Source organism: Leopardus geoffroyi, chromosome E1, assembly GCF_018350155.1.
Source record: "Leopardus geoffroyi isolate Oge1 chromosome E1, O.geoffroyi_Oge1_pat1.0, whole genome shotgun sequence".
Classification (NCBI taxonomy): domain Eukaryota; kingdom Metazoa; phylum Chordata; class Mammalia; order Carnivora; family Felidae; genus Leopardus; species Leopardus geoffroyi.
Genome location: NC_059330.1, coordinates 57083528 through 57101426, shown reverse-complemented (window position 1 = coordinate 57101426; position 17899 = coordinate 57083528). Strand labels below are relative to the sequence as shown.

Sequence of the window (17899 nt, the reverse complement as noted above, 5' to 3'; positions counted from 1 at the left end):
AGGTGAAGCCAGTCCTCCCCAGCCAGGATGGGACCAGGGCCCCTATCGGACTCCTTTTTTTTTAATTTTTTTTAACATTTATTCATTTATGAGAGACAGAGAGCACAAGCAGGGTAGGGCAGAGAGAGAGAGGGAGACACAGAAATGAAGAGGCTCCAGGCTCTGAGCTGTCAGCCCAGAGCCCGACGCGGGGCTCGAACCCACGAACCGTGAGATCATGACCCGAGCCGAAGTCAGACGCTTAACCGACTGAGCCACCCAGGCGCCCCTCGGATTCCTTTACAGGGGCTTTCAGACTCCGCTGTGCTGTCTGCAGAAGACACTGGCCGAATGGTGGCCCCCCAAAATGATACGTCTGAGTCCTAACTCCCAAAACCTTTGACGGGGACCTTGTTTGGGGAAACAGGTCTTTTGCGGGATAAAGGTGAGGATCTCGAGACGAGATCATCCTGGATAAAGGAGGGCCCTAAATCCGACGGTAGCGGCCCTCATGAGATACGGGAAAGGAGAAGACACACAGAGGAGACCGTGTGGAGGCAGGGCGGGGTCCGGAGGGGCCTACAAGCCAAGGACTGTCACCGGAAGCTGGACACACACCTGGAACAGACTCTCTCGCAGAGAGTATCCAGAAAGGACCAAGCCCTGCCCACACCTTGACTCCGCACCATGGCCTCCAGGACTGGGACAGGCTGAACATCTACGGTTTCAAGCCATCCACAGGGCGTGGCACTTTGTTACAGCCGCCCCGGGAGAAACGAACACCCCGACGGGACACGGACGAGAGAGGGGAGGCCTTGCAACCGCCGTGACCTCCTTCCGTGGATGCTGAAGCCACTTCCTGCTATGACTCACCAGCTCTGAGAAGGGGCCAGGGGCACCCTGGCATCGGTCCGGCCTGGCGGGAAAGGCCTGCATCAGGCCACCGGCTGGCCCCAGCCCTTCGCTGGGAGCCCCTTCCTGCTGCCTGTCCTCGCCCTCCCTGGCCTCAGAGCTTCCCCCACGTCCCCCCCCCCCCCCGCCGCCCCCCGCCGGCCAGGACCCATGCATCCAGCTCACCCAGAGGATGCCCCATCTCACACCTGTTGCCCCAGTGTCCCCAGACAGGGCACCCCGGGTGCTCCCAACACTGTCCCACTTGGGGCAGGAAACTCTCTGGTCGGCCCACCTTCAGAGGGCTAATTACTGGTGTTCACCTCTCCCCGACCAGAGAAGGGCCTTGGGGTGACAGCTGTCCAGTCAGGGAGACCCCGGCAGGTGGCATGGGACAGCCACGTAGCAACTCCTGCTGCAAGAAATCTCCACCCGGAGCTGCTCCCGGGGGGGGGGGGGGGGGGGGGAGGGGGGGGGGAAGGCCCCTCTGTGCCTATCCAGCCATCTCCCCGATGCCCTTGGGTCTCGGGACACCAGGGTCACTCCGGGCAGGTTTAAAAGTCCCCTAAGATGCTGGGCCACCTGTTTCTCTTGACTAAAGTTCCGGGAACGTGTGCACACGTAGACCAATTTGCTGCAGGCGGAAGGTTCTGCCCCCCACCCCACCCCCCTCAAACCAGCTGCGGGTTCTCCACACCCGGGAGGGAGCAGAGCGAGATCTGGACGAGATAGCAAGAATTTCCTGACCAGGGTGGGGACGCCTGCCCGCACAGCTCTCTGGAAGGCGGGAGGAGGACCTAGGTGTGGCCTGGCCCTGGCCCCGGAGGGAGGGGAGGGCGGGAGAGGAGGGGATGTGAGACCTCCTGGGGACCTCTTGGGGCCTCTGCGGGTCAAAGGTTCTCAGATAAATGGCAGTCCAGGAGGCAAGAGGGAGCCCCTGGGAGGGGACTGACTTCAAAACCCCAAACCCCCTGGGTCACAGCTTCAAGGGCCTCAAAGGTCACAGAGCCCAGAGCCCTTTAACCTGCAACCCCCTTCTGGGGCAGCCCCAGTCGTCCCGAGGGGGTCTCCAGGGGGTCCTGTCCCAGAAGGAGCGCTAAGCTGCTGGTTCCGGGTGGGAGCACGGCCGCTCCCCCCACCATCTCTCCTCCTTTCTACCTGCACCCTCCCCCCACTCCCCCAAATCCGCAGGCCCCGTAAGTGCTACTGCTGGGGATGTTGCCCCAGCCTCGACCCGGACCGCGGAGCAAGGACGCCCATGAAAACCAGCTGCCCTGCACCCACCTGTCCACGCCCCGGGTGGCTCTCTCCCACACGACACGTGTTGTGCGGACCGGGACCGCGGGACCTAGGGCATCTGGGCTCCAGGGCACAGGCCGAGCCGCCCGGCAGGTCAGGGTGACCTCAGGGTGGCCACCTGCCTAAGGGGGCTGCTCCTCCGGTCTCTGCTCACAGCTCGGGGATCCCGGGTGCTGGCTGTTATCTGCCCGGGGGTGGGGGTCGGGGGGAGGAATCACCTCCCCTTCCGCACCTCACTGACTACTGGGGGAGGTGGTAAAACCACTTAAAAAAATGAAGGAAAAAAAAAAAACCTCATACCGGGAGCCAGTCGGCCCAGGTGGAGCCCTCCATTAATCACGCCGCCTGCCAAGGGACCCCAGAGGGACAGACGGAGCCATCTGTGTTGTGGCCTAGGGGTGCTGCCCCGGCCCCTAATTACAGGGGACAGTGACCCCGGGGAGCAGGGTCAGGTGCCGGTCAGAGCGGCACCCGGGAGTCCAGCTGCTCCCCAGGCCCCCGAGGAATGGGGGTGGGGGTGGGTAGAGTCGCCGTGACACAAAGCCCTCCGGGCACCAACGTGGACTTTCGGGTTCAGGTCCTGCCAACCCAGAGGGTGACGCGGCCTTGGTCTTCACCCTCAGGGACGTGAGGGGTCTGCCAGAGGAGGAGGGGCACGGAAAACTGGGAGGAGGAGGTGAGTCTTGCGTGGAAGAGACCACAGCCGGACATTGAGAAGATTCTGGAAGGGGCTCCCAGGGAGCAGTAGCACCTCCACCAGGGAGGCCACCTGGCCGTTCCAAAGAGCCCCGGGTGGAGGCTGAGTGAGGCGGGCTGCAGGGCTCCTGCTCGGGGCCTGACTGGGATCTCCCCGGGGACAGCGAGCTCTCCGCCAACTCTAAGCATCCATCCAGAACTTGACGAGGCCCCTGGGAACGCGCGCAGGAGGGCCGTGGGCAGCTGCTCAGGACTGCAGGCGGGACGCAACCACATTCCTGCCACACGGACGTGGAGGCCGAGGTCTGGGCAGGCCAACGTCCCTCCAAGTCACGCCCTCAGGCCCGTCCAAGCCTGCTCTCCCGACGCCCGCCCGCCTGCCATCCCACTCACCCCCAGCCTAGAACACTCTGCTGCCCTAAGACGTGCCGCGGTAGCGGGTTGGAGAGTGGCCCCAAAAGGACACGTCCGTGTCCTAGCCCCCAGAACCTGTGAATGGAAACACGGTCTTTGCAGATGTGATTAAAAATCTCAAGATATGGGGCGCCTGGGGGGCTCAGTCGGTTGAGCGTCCGACTTCGGCTCAGGTCACGATCTCGCGGTTCGTGGGTTCAAGCCCCGCGTCGGGCTCTGTGCTGACGGCTCGGAGCCTGGAGCCTGCTTCGGATTCTGCGTCTCCCCCTCTCTCTGCCCCTCCCCTGCTCGTGCTCTGTCTCTCAAAAATAAACATAAAAAAAAAAAAACCTCGGCGCCTGGGTGGCGCAGTCGGTTAAGCGTCCGACTTCAGCCAGGTCACGATCTCGCGGTCCGTGAGTTCGAGCCCCGCGTCGGGCTCTGGGCTGATGGCTCAGAGCCTGGAGCCTGTTTCCGACTCTGTGTCTCCCTCTCTCTCTGCCCCTCCCCCGTTCACGCTCTGTCTCTCTCTGTCTCAAAAATAAATAAACGTTGAAAAAAAAAAATTAAAAAAAAAAAAAAAAAAACCCTCAAGATTTGATCATCCTGGATTTAGGGTGGGTCCTAAATTCAATGCCGAGTGTCCTCGTATGAGATAAGGAGAGAAAAGAACGGGGACACACAGAGAGGGGGCCACGTGAAGACTGGGCACCTGAGGGATGTGTCCACAAGCCGAGAACGCCGAGGACCGAGGGGCAGCCCCAAGAGCCAAGACAGAAGGGGACACATTCTCTCTTGGGGCCTCCGGAAGGAACCAGCCGCTCCGATGCCTTGACCTTGGACTTCGGGCCCCTGACCTGGGCTTTACGCACCCCCTAGTCTGTGGAAGTCTGCTGCGGCAAATTCACGCTCACGCTGACTCCCTGCCCACTCAGCCTTCCGTCTCCTTCCTGCCAAAAGCCCCTGCCCCTGCCCTGTGCCCCAAGTCCCCCCCTAGCTGATCGCACACACTTGTTCTCTTCGTGTCCCCCCCCAAGTGCCCACCCGGCCACGGCGCCCAGGCAGTGGTGAACTTAGTTACTCTCCTTCGCATTTTCTGTTCGGTCACAGAGCCTCCAAGGGTTCACCTGCCCTGGGCGGCTTTGGGAGAAACACCTCCTGAAACGCAGGACAGACCCGCTCCTCTGGGCAGAGCGGGCAGTGCGTCCCAACAGCCGGGAACGTGACCCTGCAAGGGCACCCTCCCTCTGCCACACGTTCCTCCCAAGAGATGAGGGCCTCTGGGACAGGCGCTGTGTGACCCTGTGACCTGGCTGGCCGGCTGCGGGTGGACAGATAAATCACCCCCAGGGCCACACCCCATAAAGAGACAACCCTCCGTGGAGCATCGGGCCTGCGGGAGAAGGAGAAACAGAAGCTCCTGTGCAGCGATCTCTCAATCCCCCTGTGCCAGAGCTCCGGCCGGCAGACCACCCCCACCCCCACCCCGACGCCCACCCCCCACCGCCCTCGCAGCCCCACAGGCAGGGGCCAGGCTGCCAACTGCCTCTCCCGATTCCCACCTCCGGAAGCCTCCAAGCACCAGCTGCAGGGGCCCTCACCCGCCCAGAAACTACCCCCGGTGCACCTCGTGAGCCCACCCCACCCCGCCTACTGCCCTGCAGGAATGAGTCTTGCCTTAACCAAAGACAGAGAATTTTAGCTCAGTGTGGGAGGGTCAGGGCAGTGCCGAGCCCAGAGCTGGGGCGGCTCATGGGCCACAGAGATGACCCCTCTGGCCTCGGCGTCCTGGTGACGGACCAGATGGGCAGCACTGAAAAGCCCCTCCTGGCTGTGACATCCCACGACCCGAGGGCCGTTTCTGAAGTCGGCCAACAGCTCCCGGGTCTGCTGGCTGCTCCTGAACCAGCCAGGTCCAGCAAGTTCCCAACACTCGGAGCTGGAGGGGCCCGGCCGGGGATGGACAGGGAGGGCCAGCCCACCTCCCCTGGGGGGGGCGGGCTGAGGTCGAGGACCACGGCTCTGGCCACATTCCTCTGCGGCCGAACACGCAGCCGGCGGCCTGGGAAGGTGGCTCCTGGCCCGCTCACCTTTGAGCAAAGCTGCCTTCACTCAACCCAGCAACCCAAACCTGGAGCCGGAAAAGCCAGTGGGGGCCCGTCTCTCTAGCCGGGCTGGGAGACCGGGGCGAGTGAGAGATTCTCCTTTTGGACGATAAACTTGCAAGGATGATATCTACCGCTCTTTTCCTGACTATAAAAGCTATTCATTACGGACGACGTAGAAAATCTGTCAGCGGCGGCCAAGACAGAAAAAAAGACATCGATACACCCACGACTCAGATAACCACGGTCAATATTTTGGCAAAGGGCCTTCCCATCTTTTTGACGTGCGTACGTATGAGCGCGTCTCTGAAGCGGGCTCGTGCAGGGACACGCTCCGCGCTTCTCTCCGGGCAGCATTTCGAGGGCCACATCTCTACGCATTCGGACACAGGTTCTGTGAATTCCTCTGCAGTTCGAAGGCCCTGCTTCCAGATCCTTCTCAGAGGCTCTGACCGCCGGTCAGAAGCATTTCTGGAGCTTGTGAGAAAAGAGACTGCGGGTCTCGGCCTCTTGGAGGTTCTGGTTCGGGAAGGAGGGGTGGGTCTGGCGCCTCGAGGTACGTCCGAGGGGGAGGGCGGGGGAGGGGCCTCACTAACCTCTCCACCACCACCCCACCCCGAGAATCCTGCAAAGGGAAAACCCCAAGTACCAACCATCGTGGGAACAGCCCGGCAGCCCCACCCACCCCTGCCTTCCCCGAAAGTCACCCAAGGTCGCGTCCATCCAGCCTCAGCCGCCACCACTCGGCTCCCGGATGCGTCATGACCCGAAGGGCACACCGGGCACTGCTGGGGGCAGAGGCACATGTGACAAGGGGGCGTGTCGGTCACGAGGCCTCAAACCCTACCGGACGGACGGACGGCCACACTGTGTTTACCCTTGACAGAGAAGGTCCAAGCAGCGGGGTGGGGAGTGGAGGGGGGTGCGGGCTGCACAGCAAAACACGGTTTAACTCACCTGCTGCGGGAGACACAGGCAGGGCAGAGGTGCGCCCCGCCCCCCCTCTCCCCGCCAGCCTCCACCGAATCTGCCTGCTTCCTCCACCCCCCAGGACGGTGGGTCACGTTCCTCCCCACAGCCCCTCTCCCTCCTGCAGGCAAGAGCAAAGCTTGTTCCTGTCTGTCCCAGCCGTACGTTGAACATTTGTGTCCCCGCCATCATATTCTCATATTGAGTCCTGCCCCAGTGTGACGGAGTGAGGAGGTGATGTTGCCACCTGCTTTCGACACACCGGGCACCGTTCTGGGGCCCGTGTGGTTATCGTGACCGCTCCAAGACACGTGACTTTACTTGTTCCCTACTCCACAGATGGGAAGCCTCGGCCCGGAGAGGCAAACATCACAGCCTGGGCGTCCGTGAAGCCCGATCCCAGCCGGCCTGCTAAGGGTCACACCGCTCTCCAGACCCCACCGGGCCGCCGAGAGCTACACCCTATGGGGGAGAGGGCCCGCCACACCGGGCCCTGTGCTAAGCCCCGGGCCCCGGGCCGCCTCTCCCAAGCTCCCTGCCGCCCGGCAAGGTGGGCGCAGTCGTTCCTGTCTCGCAAACAGAGGTCTCGGGGCTGGGGGGCCGCGAGGCTGGTGCTAGGGGAGGGGCAGATTTGCTGTCCCCACCGAACGCCGACAAGCAGCCCGAGGTTTCCATCACAGCGGCCCGGCAAGGCCGGGCCGTGTAGGGTGGCACCAGGGAAGGCCAGAGGGAGTAGGGAGTGAGGGCCAGATGCAGGGGCGGGGCGGGAGGACCCGGTCTGCCTTTCAGGGTGGCCTCGGGCCAGGGGGCACCTGAGTGAGCCTCGGAGGCCTGTCCACCTTGCCGGACTCTGGGGGGCCCGAAAAACTCCGCATGTAAAGTGCCCGACCCAGTGGCTGGCACGCAGTGAGTGCCCGATAAAGAAGACCGTTTCGGAAAATAGTAAGAACCCGCACGGCCAGAGGAAGTGTCTCTGTGAGCAGAGGGCGAACAGCTGGAAGGAGCTGGAAGGGACGGGACTTGGGTCAGAAACAAAGAATGCGGGAGGGAGGGGGCCGGAGCCTGACAGCTGGCTCCCGGGCAGAAGTCTGCAGGAACCTGGCTTCATCATTTAAATATCAGGAGAGATCTAAATATTTGAGCGCACAGGGCAGGCGCAAGGTTTCCTCCCTCGGCAGTGTCCCCAGCACCCCAGCTGCCCCACCACTCGGTGTCCCCGAGGGTCCAGGGGCTGGGCTGGGGACAGCGGCCCCAGGAGGGAGGGAGAGGACCCTGCTCCCCCTCCCTCCTCTCCGTGCACTGGGCCCTCCAAGGTGTGAGTGCATGAGGGTCTTTCCCATCTCACCCCCAAGGGGCCCCAGGCCTGCCAAGGGTTTCTTCTGTAGCTCAGCAAAGCAGGCCTTCCTGACTTGTTCTGGTGAAGGCCCAGGACTTCAAGCTCAGCCTCGCCAACCTGCTCCCCACCTCTCCTCCCGCTGAGTTAACAAATCGGGTGCCTCTCTCCACCTGGGTTATTCACCACCCGAGTCCCTCCCAGCTCACCCAGCCTCTTGACCAGGAGGAGAGACGGAGCCTGCCTGCTCGTCACACCTCCACGTGGGCCTGCCAGCACGGCCCCCTCCCCCCTCAGGGCCCAGGACACCCTCTGCCAGGTGCGGCCACACCAGGTTCTCCCACGCAAAACTACCAGTTGGCAAAAATCAGAGGCGAAGCCAGCTAGCACCGTCTGCCTGGAGACCCTGCCGGGTAAACTCCCACCTGGGACTCTGGTGACGTGCTCCTTCCTCCAGGAAGCCCTCCGGAACCTACACCTCTTAGGCCCGTGCCCGGATCCCCAGGACCTAGGACAGAGCTGGCACTCAGCTGGTGCCCACAGATAAACCAATGAGCTGGCCGCCTTCCCCCCCCCCCCCCACTGATCCTCTCCCGGCCCTCCAGAGAACACAGAGATTCGAGCACTTCATTTTGAGCCGGAGGAAAAGCCAAAACCCAGCTACTTTACAGAGCACGCCTTCCCCTGGCTTTTTACGGGGGACAGGAGGCAGGGGACAGCAGAGAAGACCGCCCCTCCAGGCCTGGTTTGAAGCCAGGAGAACGTGAATGCTTTTACTGTAGATAATATCGGTCTCCAGGGGACACGGGGCAGGGGCCTGGCCTACCACTTGCAGGGAAACCGCCCACCCACATGGAAAGGAGGGCCAAACAGCCCTGCTCAGAGCCGGCTTCCTGCACCCAGGGAGGGGGCCGGCCCGGGTACAGAATGAGATCCTGCCTGGGACAGAATGGGAATCCGTCAGACTGCTGGCCCTGACGGTCAGAACCAGAAACATCTCCATCTTCCAAGTCAGGGCCCGGGGGAGGGGAGACAGCAAGGTGGCCCACGTTGGAGACTTCTCTTCTCTTCCCACCGAAGAGAAAGATGATGCTGTCCATCGCCCAACTTCCCACGGGCAGAGAGAGGCCTGGGTGGTTCCCTTCGTCAATTCCAGGGGGACCCTCAGCTGCAGCCACCCACAGGGAGGTGCCCAGGACCCCCAGGCCCTGCCCCAGGGGACGGCCTAAAGTCCAGCAGCAATGACAGCTAGCCATTAGCCAGAGCTCCTAGAAGGGCCAGGGAAGGAAGTGGGTTTGGGTCAGGAAACAAGACAGAGGATCATCAAAAAACACCGGACACCGGCTGCAAAAGACACGGGTTCCAGCCCCTCCTTGGACAACTGAGAAGGCTGGGCACGGCGGGGTAGCCGCCCTGGAATTCTCCACTGCGTCCAAATAAGCCCCAGGCTGCAGGATAAACCCACCTCCCCACCACCTGCAAGACTGGACCTGAGCACCCCCGCCCCCCACCTGTACCCAGAGAACAACCATGGAACCCCCAGCCAGACAGCCCGCCCCTCGGAGACCAGAGGAGGAGTGGAGTAGATGGGAGGTGGGGGGCAGGGGGGGGCAGGGGTCCCCTCCCCGCTTCCCCTTCCCCATCTCCACTGGCTTTCCCAGGAAGCTACTCCAAGTGTGTGAGGGCAAAGGCTCCCGGCCTTGGGGACAGGGACACAGGAAGCTCTCAGCCACGGGTGGGAGGACACACACATGCAAGGCCAGGGGCCCTGGATTTTCTGGATTTTGCAACTCGGTCCAGTGGAGGGAGAAGGCCAGAGTCTGTGGAAGGTCACCCTCCCAGGAGGGGCCGTTAGAGACTCAGGAACCCGGGAGTGAGAGTGGACGAGGGAAAGCAACCAAACGCAAGAAAGAGGCAGGCCTGGGCTCCCCTCCTCCTCTGCAGCCCCACTCTTGCAAGAGCCCCAGGGTGGGCGTGGGGACTCCACGGACACCGGCGCTGTCCCCTCGTCCCTCCGCCTAAATCTCTGGGCGCTGGCGGCACTTCAAAAAATGACGACAAACTTGGGAGTTTCTAGAATGTCTCCCAGTCCGGGCCGAACGGAGCCTCCAGACTCTTGTCGCGACCAAATTAAACAGCCTGTGCCCAGAAATGCCCCAGGCGCCGGGGGTGTCTAGGGACCGACTGCTGGGTCTGTTTGGCTGCAGATTACAAACCCCGAAGCTTCTGGGACCATGTTCCAGAGAGTTCCGGACAGTTCGGTCTCGTAAGCAACTCAGAGAGCCTCCAAATTTGGGAAAAACCGAGAGGTCTCTGGAAAGAAAGCCACTGTTTGACCATTTTTCCTTAGTGGCTTTGTCAAGAGAAAACGCAGGAACTCATTTCTGGCTGAGTTTCTGGGATGAATCAAAAAAAAAAAAAAAAAAAAAAAACCTCCTGGGACCTAAACCTCTGATGCATCTCCCACCGGAGCCCCCCGGTTGCCCAGGGCCCCTCACTGCTAACCCAGCCCACCATGCCATGCACAGCACCACGTCTTTGAGGGTGTGCAGAATGCAGCCCGCTGTCGCGGCCACGGAACAGAGAGCAGAGGCACAGGAGCTCCGAGCCCAGCCGGGAGCACCTGGTCTGGCCAGGCAGGCAGGTGGGACTCCTTCCTGGGTTTGGGGACCGACACGGATCCCTGGAGCCTGGCCCCCGGGTCTTGGCTGCCAACCAAGCAGGGGTACTCCTATCTGTACCCCAAGGAGCCCCTGCCCAGCAGCACATCAACCCAAGTCCGGGGTGGCTTGGCCGGTAAACTAAGGAGGGGCGGCAGCTGGGCTGGACATCTGAATGCGCCTCCCCTGCCCTCGGGGCACACAAGGAGGAGGAGGAGGAGGGGGCCCCCCTCTGCCCTGCAAGTGCCAGGGTATTAGTCTACAGCACCGAGGGGCAGGCTGGGGCCAGGGTTGCTAGGCCGAGAGGTCCTGGCTCCTGCGGGGCGGGTGCGCCGTCTGCACGTCGGGGTTGGCCTTGGAGCCACCGCCACCTCACGCGGGGGCCACCGTGTCACCACCCCCGCCGGCAAGACGGCCTCCTCCGCAAACGTGGCCTGAGCGAGCGTGCCCCGTGTGCTGGGCACCGTGCCGGCCGTGTGTCCGCCACCCGCCCCGGGAGCTTGAGCTGTGGGCTTGCTTCTCCAGGCCGGGGAGCCCCCCAGGCCCCCGTCCTGTGCCCAGGCTCCTCGTGCCCTCGGCTTGCCCTCGCCGCCCCCCTCGGTCCCAGATGAGACCGTTCTCCTAGCTCAGCGCCCACACATAGTCGGGACTTGCATAGGGCCACTGGACCCAGAGGACGCCCCCGCCAGCACGTCCCCTCCCTGAGACAGGCTCCTCGCCTGGCTCACCTCTGAGGAAGGCTGGCGGCCCGACCCCCCTGCCCGTCTTCAGCAAGGCGGTCCAGCACGAGCCATGTCGCTGCTGTAAGGCAGGCCCGTGGGTCCACCCACCTGCAGTGCTTGGGGGTGGCAGGCGGCAAAGGGGGCTGGGTGGCCTCTCCAGGGAAGGAGCCCTACAGCCCACGTGACCCCAGCCTCCACCCCGACAGGCAGAGAGCGGTGGCACCCTGGAGGGAAGATCTGCCAGGCCAGAGGAGGGGCTCCCTTGGTTTGGCCAGCAGCCTGAGCGTGTGCCGGAACCAGAGGGAGCCTGGGCGGGCTCCACAGGCGTGACGAGTCTGCAGGCTGACCTCACTGTCCGGCCTCGGCCCCGGGGGGACCAGACTGGCCCTCGCCGGCGGCCTCGAAGCACCTTCCATCACCCAGGCGCCCACACCCACCTGCCTCTTGCAAATACCCGCCCCACCCCCCAGCTCCAAGAGCGGCACCCGCCACACCCCCAAGAGCAGAACCTGTGCCCAGTGCTGCCAGCCAAATCCGCCGAAACCCCAGGGCAACGCTCGCAGGGAGGGGAAACTGAGGCTCAGGCTCGGCCGCTTCCCAGGTGCTTCCAACGGCAGCATTACACCACGTGGGCTCTCTCAAAGGCCCGCCCCCTGTGGACCCCGACTTCCCCCGCCTGCCTCTCCCCACCACTCCCCCTCCATCCCCCAGCCCAGCTCTGACGCTCAGCCCAGCCCCGCGGGGAAGCCGATGACAGAGACGCTTCTGCTACCCCATGCGTGCCCGGTCCCGTGCTCTGGATGCAGACAGCACCAGGCCAGTGCTGCGGGTGGCAGTGGGACCCCCAAGAGGGCCGCCCCTCGCAGCTGCAGAACAGACACCGGCCAAATCCCACAGACCCGGCTCCTCCAGCCCACGTGAGGGACCCCACTGCCCCGCGGCTCCCGCCTCCCGCCGCAAAGGTGCGACCTGCAGGGAGGTGGCGTTCACAGGAGGCCTCGAGTCTTGCTGGAAAGCAGGGTGCGCCGTCACTCCAGAGGTCCACGGGCATTAATTAGGGACAGGTCTGCACCCGTCACCAAGCAACGGGTCTCGTCCTTCTGGGAGGAAAGGTGTACCGGCACCCAGCCGTCGAGGGTGTCTGGGCTCCCAGATGAGCAGGCTGGTCCACGCAGTCCCATCTCCCTGCCCCCAGCCCCCCACCCCCCACCGGCCTGCTCTTCTGGGCCCAGAGCCTCCAGGGCGCGCCTGGGAGGGTCCTCCACCCGACAGGCATCCGGCGAGGCACCCGGAAGGGCGGACACAACCCGTGGGCGACAGAACACAGCTGTGGGACCAGAGCACCTAGGTTCTGGGACGCACGGAGTTTCAGCAAACATGAAGCACTTTCAGGATTCCTCTACCGCATGCAAATACGGTTGCAGCAAACAGCGCTGAGGAAAACAGGCCGGCAGCTGGCACTCGGAAGGGCTTTGTTACACAAAGGCCGGAGCTGTAACAGCCTTCACGATAACAGATTTGGCCCCGCTCTCACTGGAGAACGGCCTGTCCAACTGCTCCGTCCACCGACCCGGAGCGAGATCGGGGACGGAGCCGCCCCTCCTGTCCCCCCCGATCGCTTGGGGCGCTGAGGTCACCTCCAGGCCTACTTTCACGGGGGGGAGGGCGGATAGGGAACAAAACTCTCTAAAAAAAAAAAAAAAAATCACAAGAGCAAAACACAGAATCCTTTTCTTGCCCCTATATGGGGTCCTCCAGAGAGCTCTGAGCTCACCCTTCAAAAAGGAAAGGCCAGGGTGGGAGGTGCACGCCCACGGAGGGCACTGCCGCCCCCTCAGTGCCCGGGGCAGACGCGAACCTGACACACACATCCACGACAGAAGACGGGCTGAATCCCCACCTCACCTCCACCAGGTGACAGAGCCAAAGAGAGAAGGGTGCTGCTGCCCAGGGCAGGGGGCAGACGTGCCCTGGACACGGGGCATCCGCAGATCTGCACACCCGGCACACCCACCCGGGGCAGCTCTCTGCCTGCCCCGGACACCCGCCCGGCACCCCACAACGGGAGCCTTCCCCTCTGCCCTGGCCTGGACGGCTCACTAGCTCCAAATTCCCAAAGACACCGACGAGGGCCCTCTGGCCGCCCCGCGGGATTCCAGCCTGCTAGGACCGAAAACCACGGCCAGCATCGCCACGGCTCCCAACCGGCCAGGCTCTAGCGGCGGCCCCTGGAGCTTCTGTTCTTCAGCAGCAAGCACGTGCCTGGCGACCTGCCCTCTCCGACGGCCCCGGAACTATCGGGGCGCAGCGACTGCTGCGGGGCCGGCGGTGCCCTCCCCACCCCCCTCGTCCTACCTTGCGGAAACCCAGATGGCACGTGGGCAGCCCCACGGACACACACCGGCGCTCCCCCGGCTCTACGCTGCTGCCTCCCTCCCCAGGACCGTCCGAACTCCCCGGCGGGCACGCCTGGCCCTCCGATCCGCTCCAAAGGGCCCCTTCTCGTGCCCCGTTCTCCAATGGGTCGGCTCATTCCGGCCTCCCCCACTTGTGCTTTGCCGCCCGGGACCCGAATGCTCTTCTCCTTCCTCGCGCAAATGAATTCCGACTTTCGCCCAAGGTCTGCCTCCTCCACAGCGACCTTTCTCAGCCGGGGCTCTGCCAGATTGTATCACTCACTGCAGCTCTGGGTCTTCCACGGTCTTCCTCCGCCGGCTCCTGGCCCACGTCCGTCCACCCCAGGCCCAGTCGCCAACGCCCGCTCCCCTCCAAGCTCCGGGGGCACTTAGGGAGGCCATTCCAGTCCCCGAGCTGGGCGAGAAGGGCCCTAGCACACGCTTCCACTCGGAAGCCGGGAGGGCTCTTTCGACTGCCCAGAGCACACAGCAGGGGGACTGGTGCACGCACGGAACCACACGGAACCGGAGAGTCCCTAAGAGCGAAAACTCTCCCCCTGGAATCACAACACCGCCAACTGTCGCAGCAGGCTGGTCTCAATGAGGCCATTGTCTCCGACCAAATGAGAGGGTCAAGAAGCCGCCTGGGAGGCAGCACAGAGGCGGCCCGCATCTCCAGATGGGGCAGGTCCAGATGGGGCAGGTCGGGGTCAGGATGGAGTTACACGTGGGGACCCCGAGGCAGAAGTGCTGTAACAGCTGTAGGACCACACCACCCCCAAGTCTCCGCCTCCCCATCCGGCCTCGGGGCTACCGTGGAACCCTGCTGTGCCCCCAGAAATCCCAGCCCGCCTGGCCAGGCCGTTTTCATCTCAGGATCTCACAAGCCAACCCAACTCCCACAGGCAACCAGGCGAATGTACACACAGCGCGGGGCCTGAAGGGGGCAGCCTTCTCCAGACGGGGCGGGTCCTGCCACCAGGACACTTAGGAGATGAAACGCCCTAAGTGCCACAGTGGGAGTCCCAAGGCAGCGGCTGCAGGAGAGCTACGCTCTGGGCAAGCAGACGTGGGGAGACCCCAGTATGAGCACAGCTACCCGAAATGTCCAAACAGCAGGGTATAAGCCATCATGGCTCCGCTGAACCGGAACTCCCCTAGTTCCCCCGGTGCTCAGCGCCAGAATCACAAGAGTGTTCCCACTACGGAGTCAGCCAACAGCCGGCGCGTCCTCCGCAAGGGTGTGCCGGCCGCTAGACCCCAAACCCTCTTGTCTCCTGACACCCCTGCTCAAGCCAGCCCAGACCCAATCCCGAATCACAGCCGCTAGGGCTCTGCTCGGGATCCAGCCAGACTCTGGTCCCCCGGAGCGCGCCCGCAGACGCGGCTGACCCCGGGTGGAACATGAGTACTGCAGAGCCCGGACACTCAGATGCCAGCCCTGGCTCTGCCCCCCGGTGGCTAGACGACCTCCAGGCTCGGCCTGGCACCCGGACGTCCAAAACTCCTTCCAGCCTAGCCTCCCCAAGGCCGGGCCCACCGGAGGACTCCGCCGGAGGCCGCCGGGAGCCCCTTCGAGGGGCGTGGGCTCCAGGTCCCAGCAGAGGTAGGCCCGCCCCTCAGAAATCCGGCCCCAGGAGCGCCGAAGACTATTGTGTGAGCTTCCCTCCCGACCGCTTTATTTACTCCCCAGGACGCAGGACGCAGAGCCACAGGCAGTCACGAGGACGCACGAAGGCGCGCGCGCGCGGGGGCGCGCGCGCGCACACACACACACACACACACACACACACACACACACACACACACACAGGGTCGGAGCTGGGAAGCCCCGCGCCCTCGGAGGGCAAAGCCCCCTAAGTCTCGGCACACTCTGTAAACCCCGAAGCGGGGAGGGGACCAAAAGGCGCTCCCTACCGGCACGCAGGCCCCAACTCCCCAGGAGGCGGAAGGGGGGGTGTCCCCAGGCCTGGATGGGGGCCCCAGGGGCGCCCCCCTCTAGACCCCGCCGGCCCGGGCCGTGTCCGCTCGGCGGCCTCCCCCAGCCGGAATTCGACTCGGTCGGGCCCCCCGAAGCTGGTGTGGGGGAGGGCGGCGGCGTCCGGGGCAGGACGCAGGGGCGGGGGACGCGCTCCCCGACCCGCCGCGGGGCCGCGGGGGCCCGAAGGCCGACGGGGAGCGCCGGAGGGAAGGGACCGAGTGACCCCCGAGAGAGAGCCGCGCGCCCGGGCCGGTGCCGCGGGCGCCCCTCGAGCCCTCGAGGGGGCTGTCGCCGCTCGGGCAGATACAATAAAAGGAAGGAAGCGGGGAGGCAGCGCGGGGCCCGCCGAGGCGCGCGGTCCCCCGAACCGGGTCGTCCACGTAGGCGACGAGGGCGCGGGACCGGGGAGAGGGGGGGGCGCGGCGGCAGGGCGCCCCCTCGGGGGTCCCGCCGGCCCCTCCGCGCGCCCGGCACCCACCTTCGAAGTCCGAAATGATCCCGTCCAGCTGCGCGTTGACCGCGGGGTCGGACATGGTGGCTCGCGCGGAGGGCGGCGGCGAGGAAGCGCCCCGGAGGCCCGGGCCCTGCGCCCGCGCTCCCGCCGAGCAGAGCTGGCCGCCCGCGCCCCTCGGCCCCCGGGCTCGGCTGAATGAATGGGGGAGGCGGGCGGGCGCCGGGCCTCGGCTCCCCGCGCCCCCGCCCCGCCCCGCCCCCGCCGCCCGGGCGGATCAGGTTCCCGCACCCGGCCCGGCCTCCGCGGCTCGCACTGGCTGCTCCGCCCGCCCGTCAAGGCCTGGGGCTGGGGTGGGGGTGGTGGAGGGCTGGGGCCCGAGCGGCCGCCGCGGGGACAGGCCGAGTCCTGGGCGCGCGACCCGGCGCCCCGCTCCGCCCCGCCTGGCCCCGCGCCCCGGGACGGCGACCGACGCGGCCCGGCCCCTCCCCCCCGGACGCCCCGCCGCGGCCAGATGTGGGCGGATGTGGGGGCCGGGCGGCGGCGCGGGGGCGGCGCCGAGGGGGGGGAAGAGATTCCTCCCCTTCCCTGGGGCGCAGGGTTCCTCCTGCGGGAGGTTTTATTTACGCAGCCAAACAAAGTTCACCGCCGCCCGCCGCCGCCGCCGCCGCCGCCGCCGCCGCCTTCCCGCGCTCAGCGCCTGCAAGGGTTAAGCGCCGGAGCTGGCGGGCCGCGGGACCCCCGCCTGTTGGCCCGGAGCCGCGGGGCGAGGGGCGAGCGCGGGAGTCACGTGGCCAGGCGAGAGGTCTGGCCCTCCGGCTACTCCCCACCCCCACCCGACCACCCCCGGGGTGACAGAAAAGGTGCCAGTCTACCGGGGGCGTGGGGCAGGGAAGAAGGAGCGCCCGGGCCACAACGGCCAGGGACGTGTGCCCACCCCCCCCCCACCCCCCCCCCCCCCCCCCCGCCTCCACACTAAGGGCCTGCTTGGTGGCCCAGCGTAGACCCCGGTCTTCCCCCTGGTAAGGCGGAGATATTTCACAGGATCTGAAGGAAGGGGTTCCGGAATGGGAGGCAAGGGGTCTCCCCGTCTCCTCTGGACCTCAGGCGGGGCCTTGCCCTCCAGGACACAACTTCTGCCCTTCCCCATCCATTCCCAAACACCGATTAAATGCGCAGGCAGGTCCTCCGGGAGGCTGGGGACAACAGGAGGGGTTGGAACTTGAGAAGCAACACGACAGAGCCCCCAGGACCAGGACGGGCCCTCCAGGTCTGGCACCTACAGCGGAGGGGACCTCCTTTCCACTGCCCTGGCTGGTTGGTTGGGCGCTCCTGTCCACTCTCCCCCTTGTTATCTTAGACCCAGAACCTCTGTCCCAAGTCAGGCCGGGTGGCAATACACCCTCCGGGCTGGCCACCGTCCCCTCCGTGTGGCATCTGAGCGCCCAAGAGCTCATCCTGGCTCTCAGGTTGGTGACTGCCACTCCTCTCCCAGCCCCGACACCCCTGGTTCTGAGAGATCCGCTGAGGCCCGCCTGCCGCCCCAGTCATTCCCCACCTCTTTGAGAGAATACGCCGGGCTCAGGGGGGGCCTTTATCAAAGAGATGAAATCAAGTCCTTTCTTTTTAAAGAAAAGCGGTCACTCCCTCCCTCATGCTTTGGATATTTTGAACTGTTTTCAACCAAGTGAGTTTGTGGATGTGGAAGTGCAAAACCACAGACATTTCGGAGGCGCGGGCCCCGTCATCTGCCTGGGAGCCCGGGGTTCAAGACCGGAGTCACCAGCGGCATGAATGGCCCCCGGATGGTTCCCACGCCAGCCCTGGCCGCTTCCAACCCTCTGGGCCACCTGTCCGTCCCGCGTCTGGGAGTTTGGGGGTCCCCCGCCCGTGAGGCACGGGCTGAGCACACGGGCCCCTGGAAAGACGCCGGTCCACAGCGTTATTCGCCAGCGTTTTTATAAAAAGCACCTGGCGAGCGCAGACACACCCACGTGATTGTTCTCCCGGAGAGCTGGCATCCA

General features: G+C 64.9%; 1 protein-coding gene across 5 annotated transcripts in view; it reads right to left on the bottom strand.

The window, feature by feature from the left end:
• Positions 1-17899, bottom strand: part of SEPTIN9 (septin 9) — a 150650-nt gene that overhangs the window by 76086 nt on the left and 56665 nt on the right. Inside the window, exon 1 of one of the 5 annotated variants that reach the window (XM_045490945.1) lies at positions 15903-16316. The exons of 3 other annotated variants lie outside the window; for them this stretch is intronic. In XM_045490945.1, the coding sequence (XP_045346901.1) occupies positions 15903-15957 (55 nt within the window). In that variant the 5' untranslated portion in view covers positions 15958-16316. Of the gene's footprint in view, positions 1-13402; positions 13596-15902; positions 16317-17899 lie in introns of those variants that run through there. One more of the 5 variants, XM_045490943.1, reaches the window with a different exon arrangement.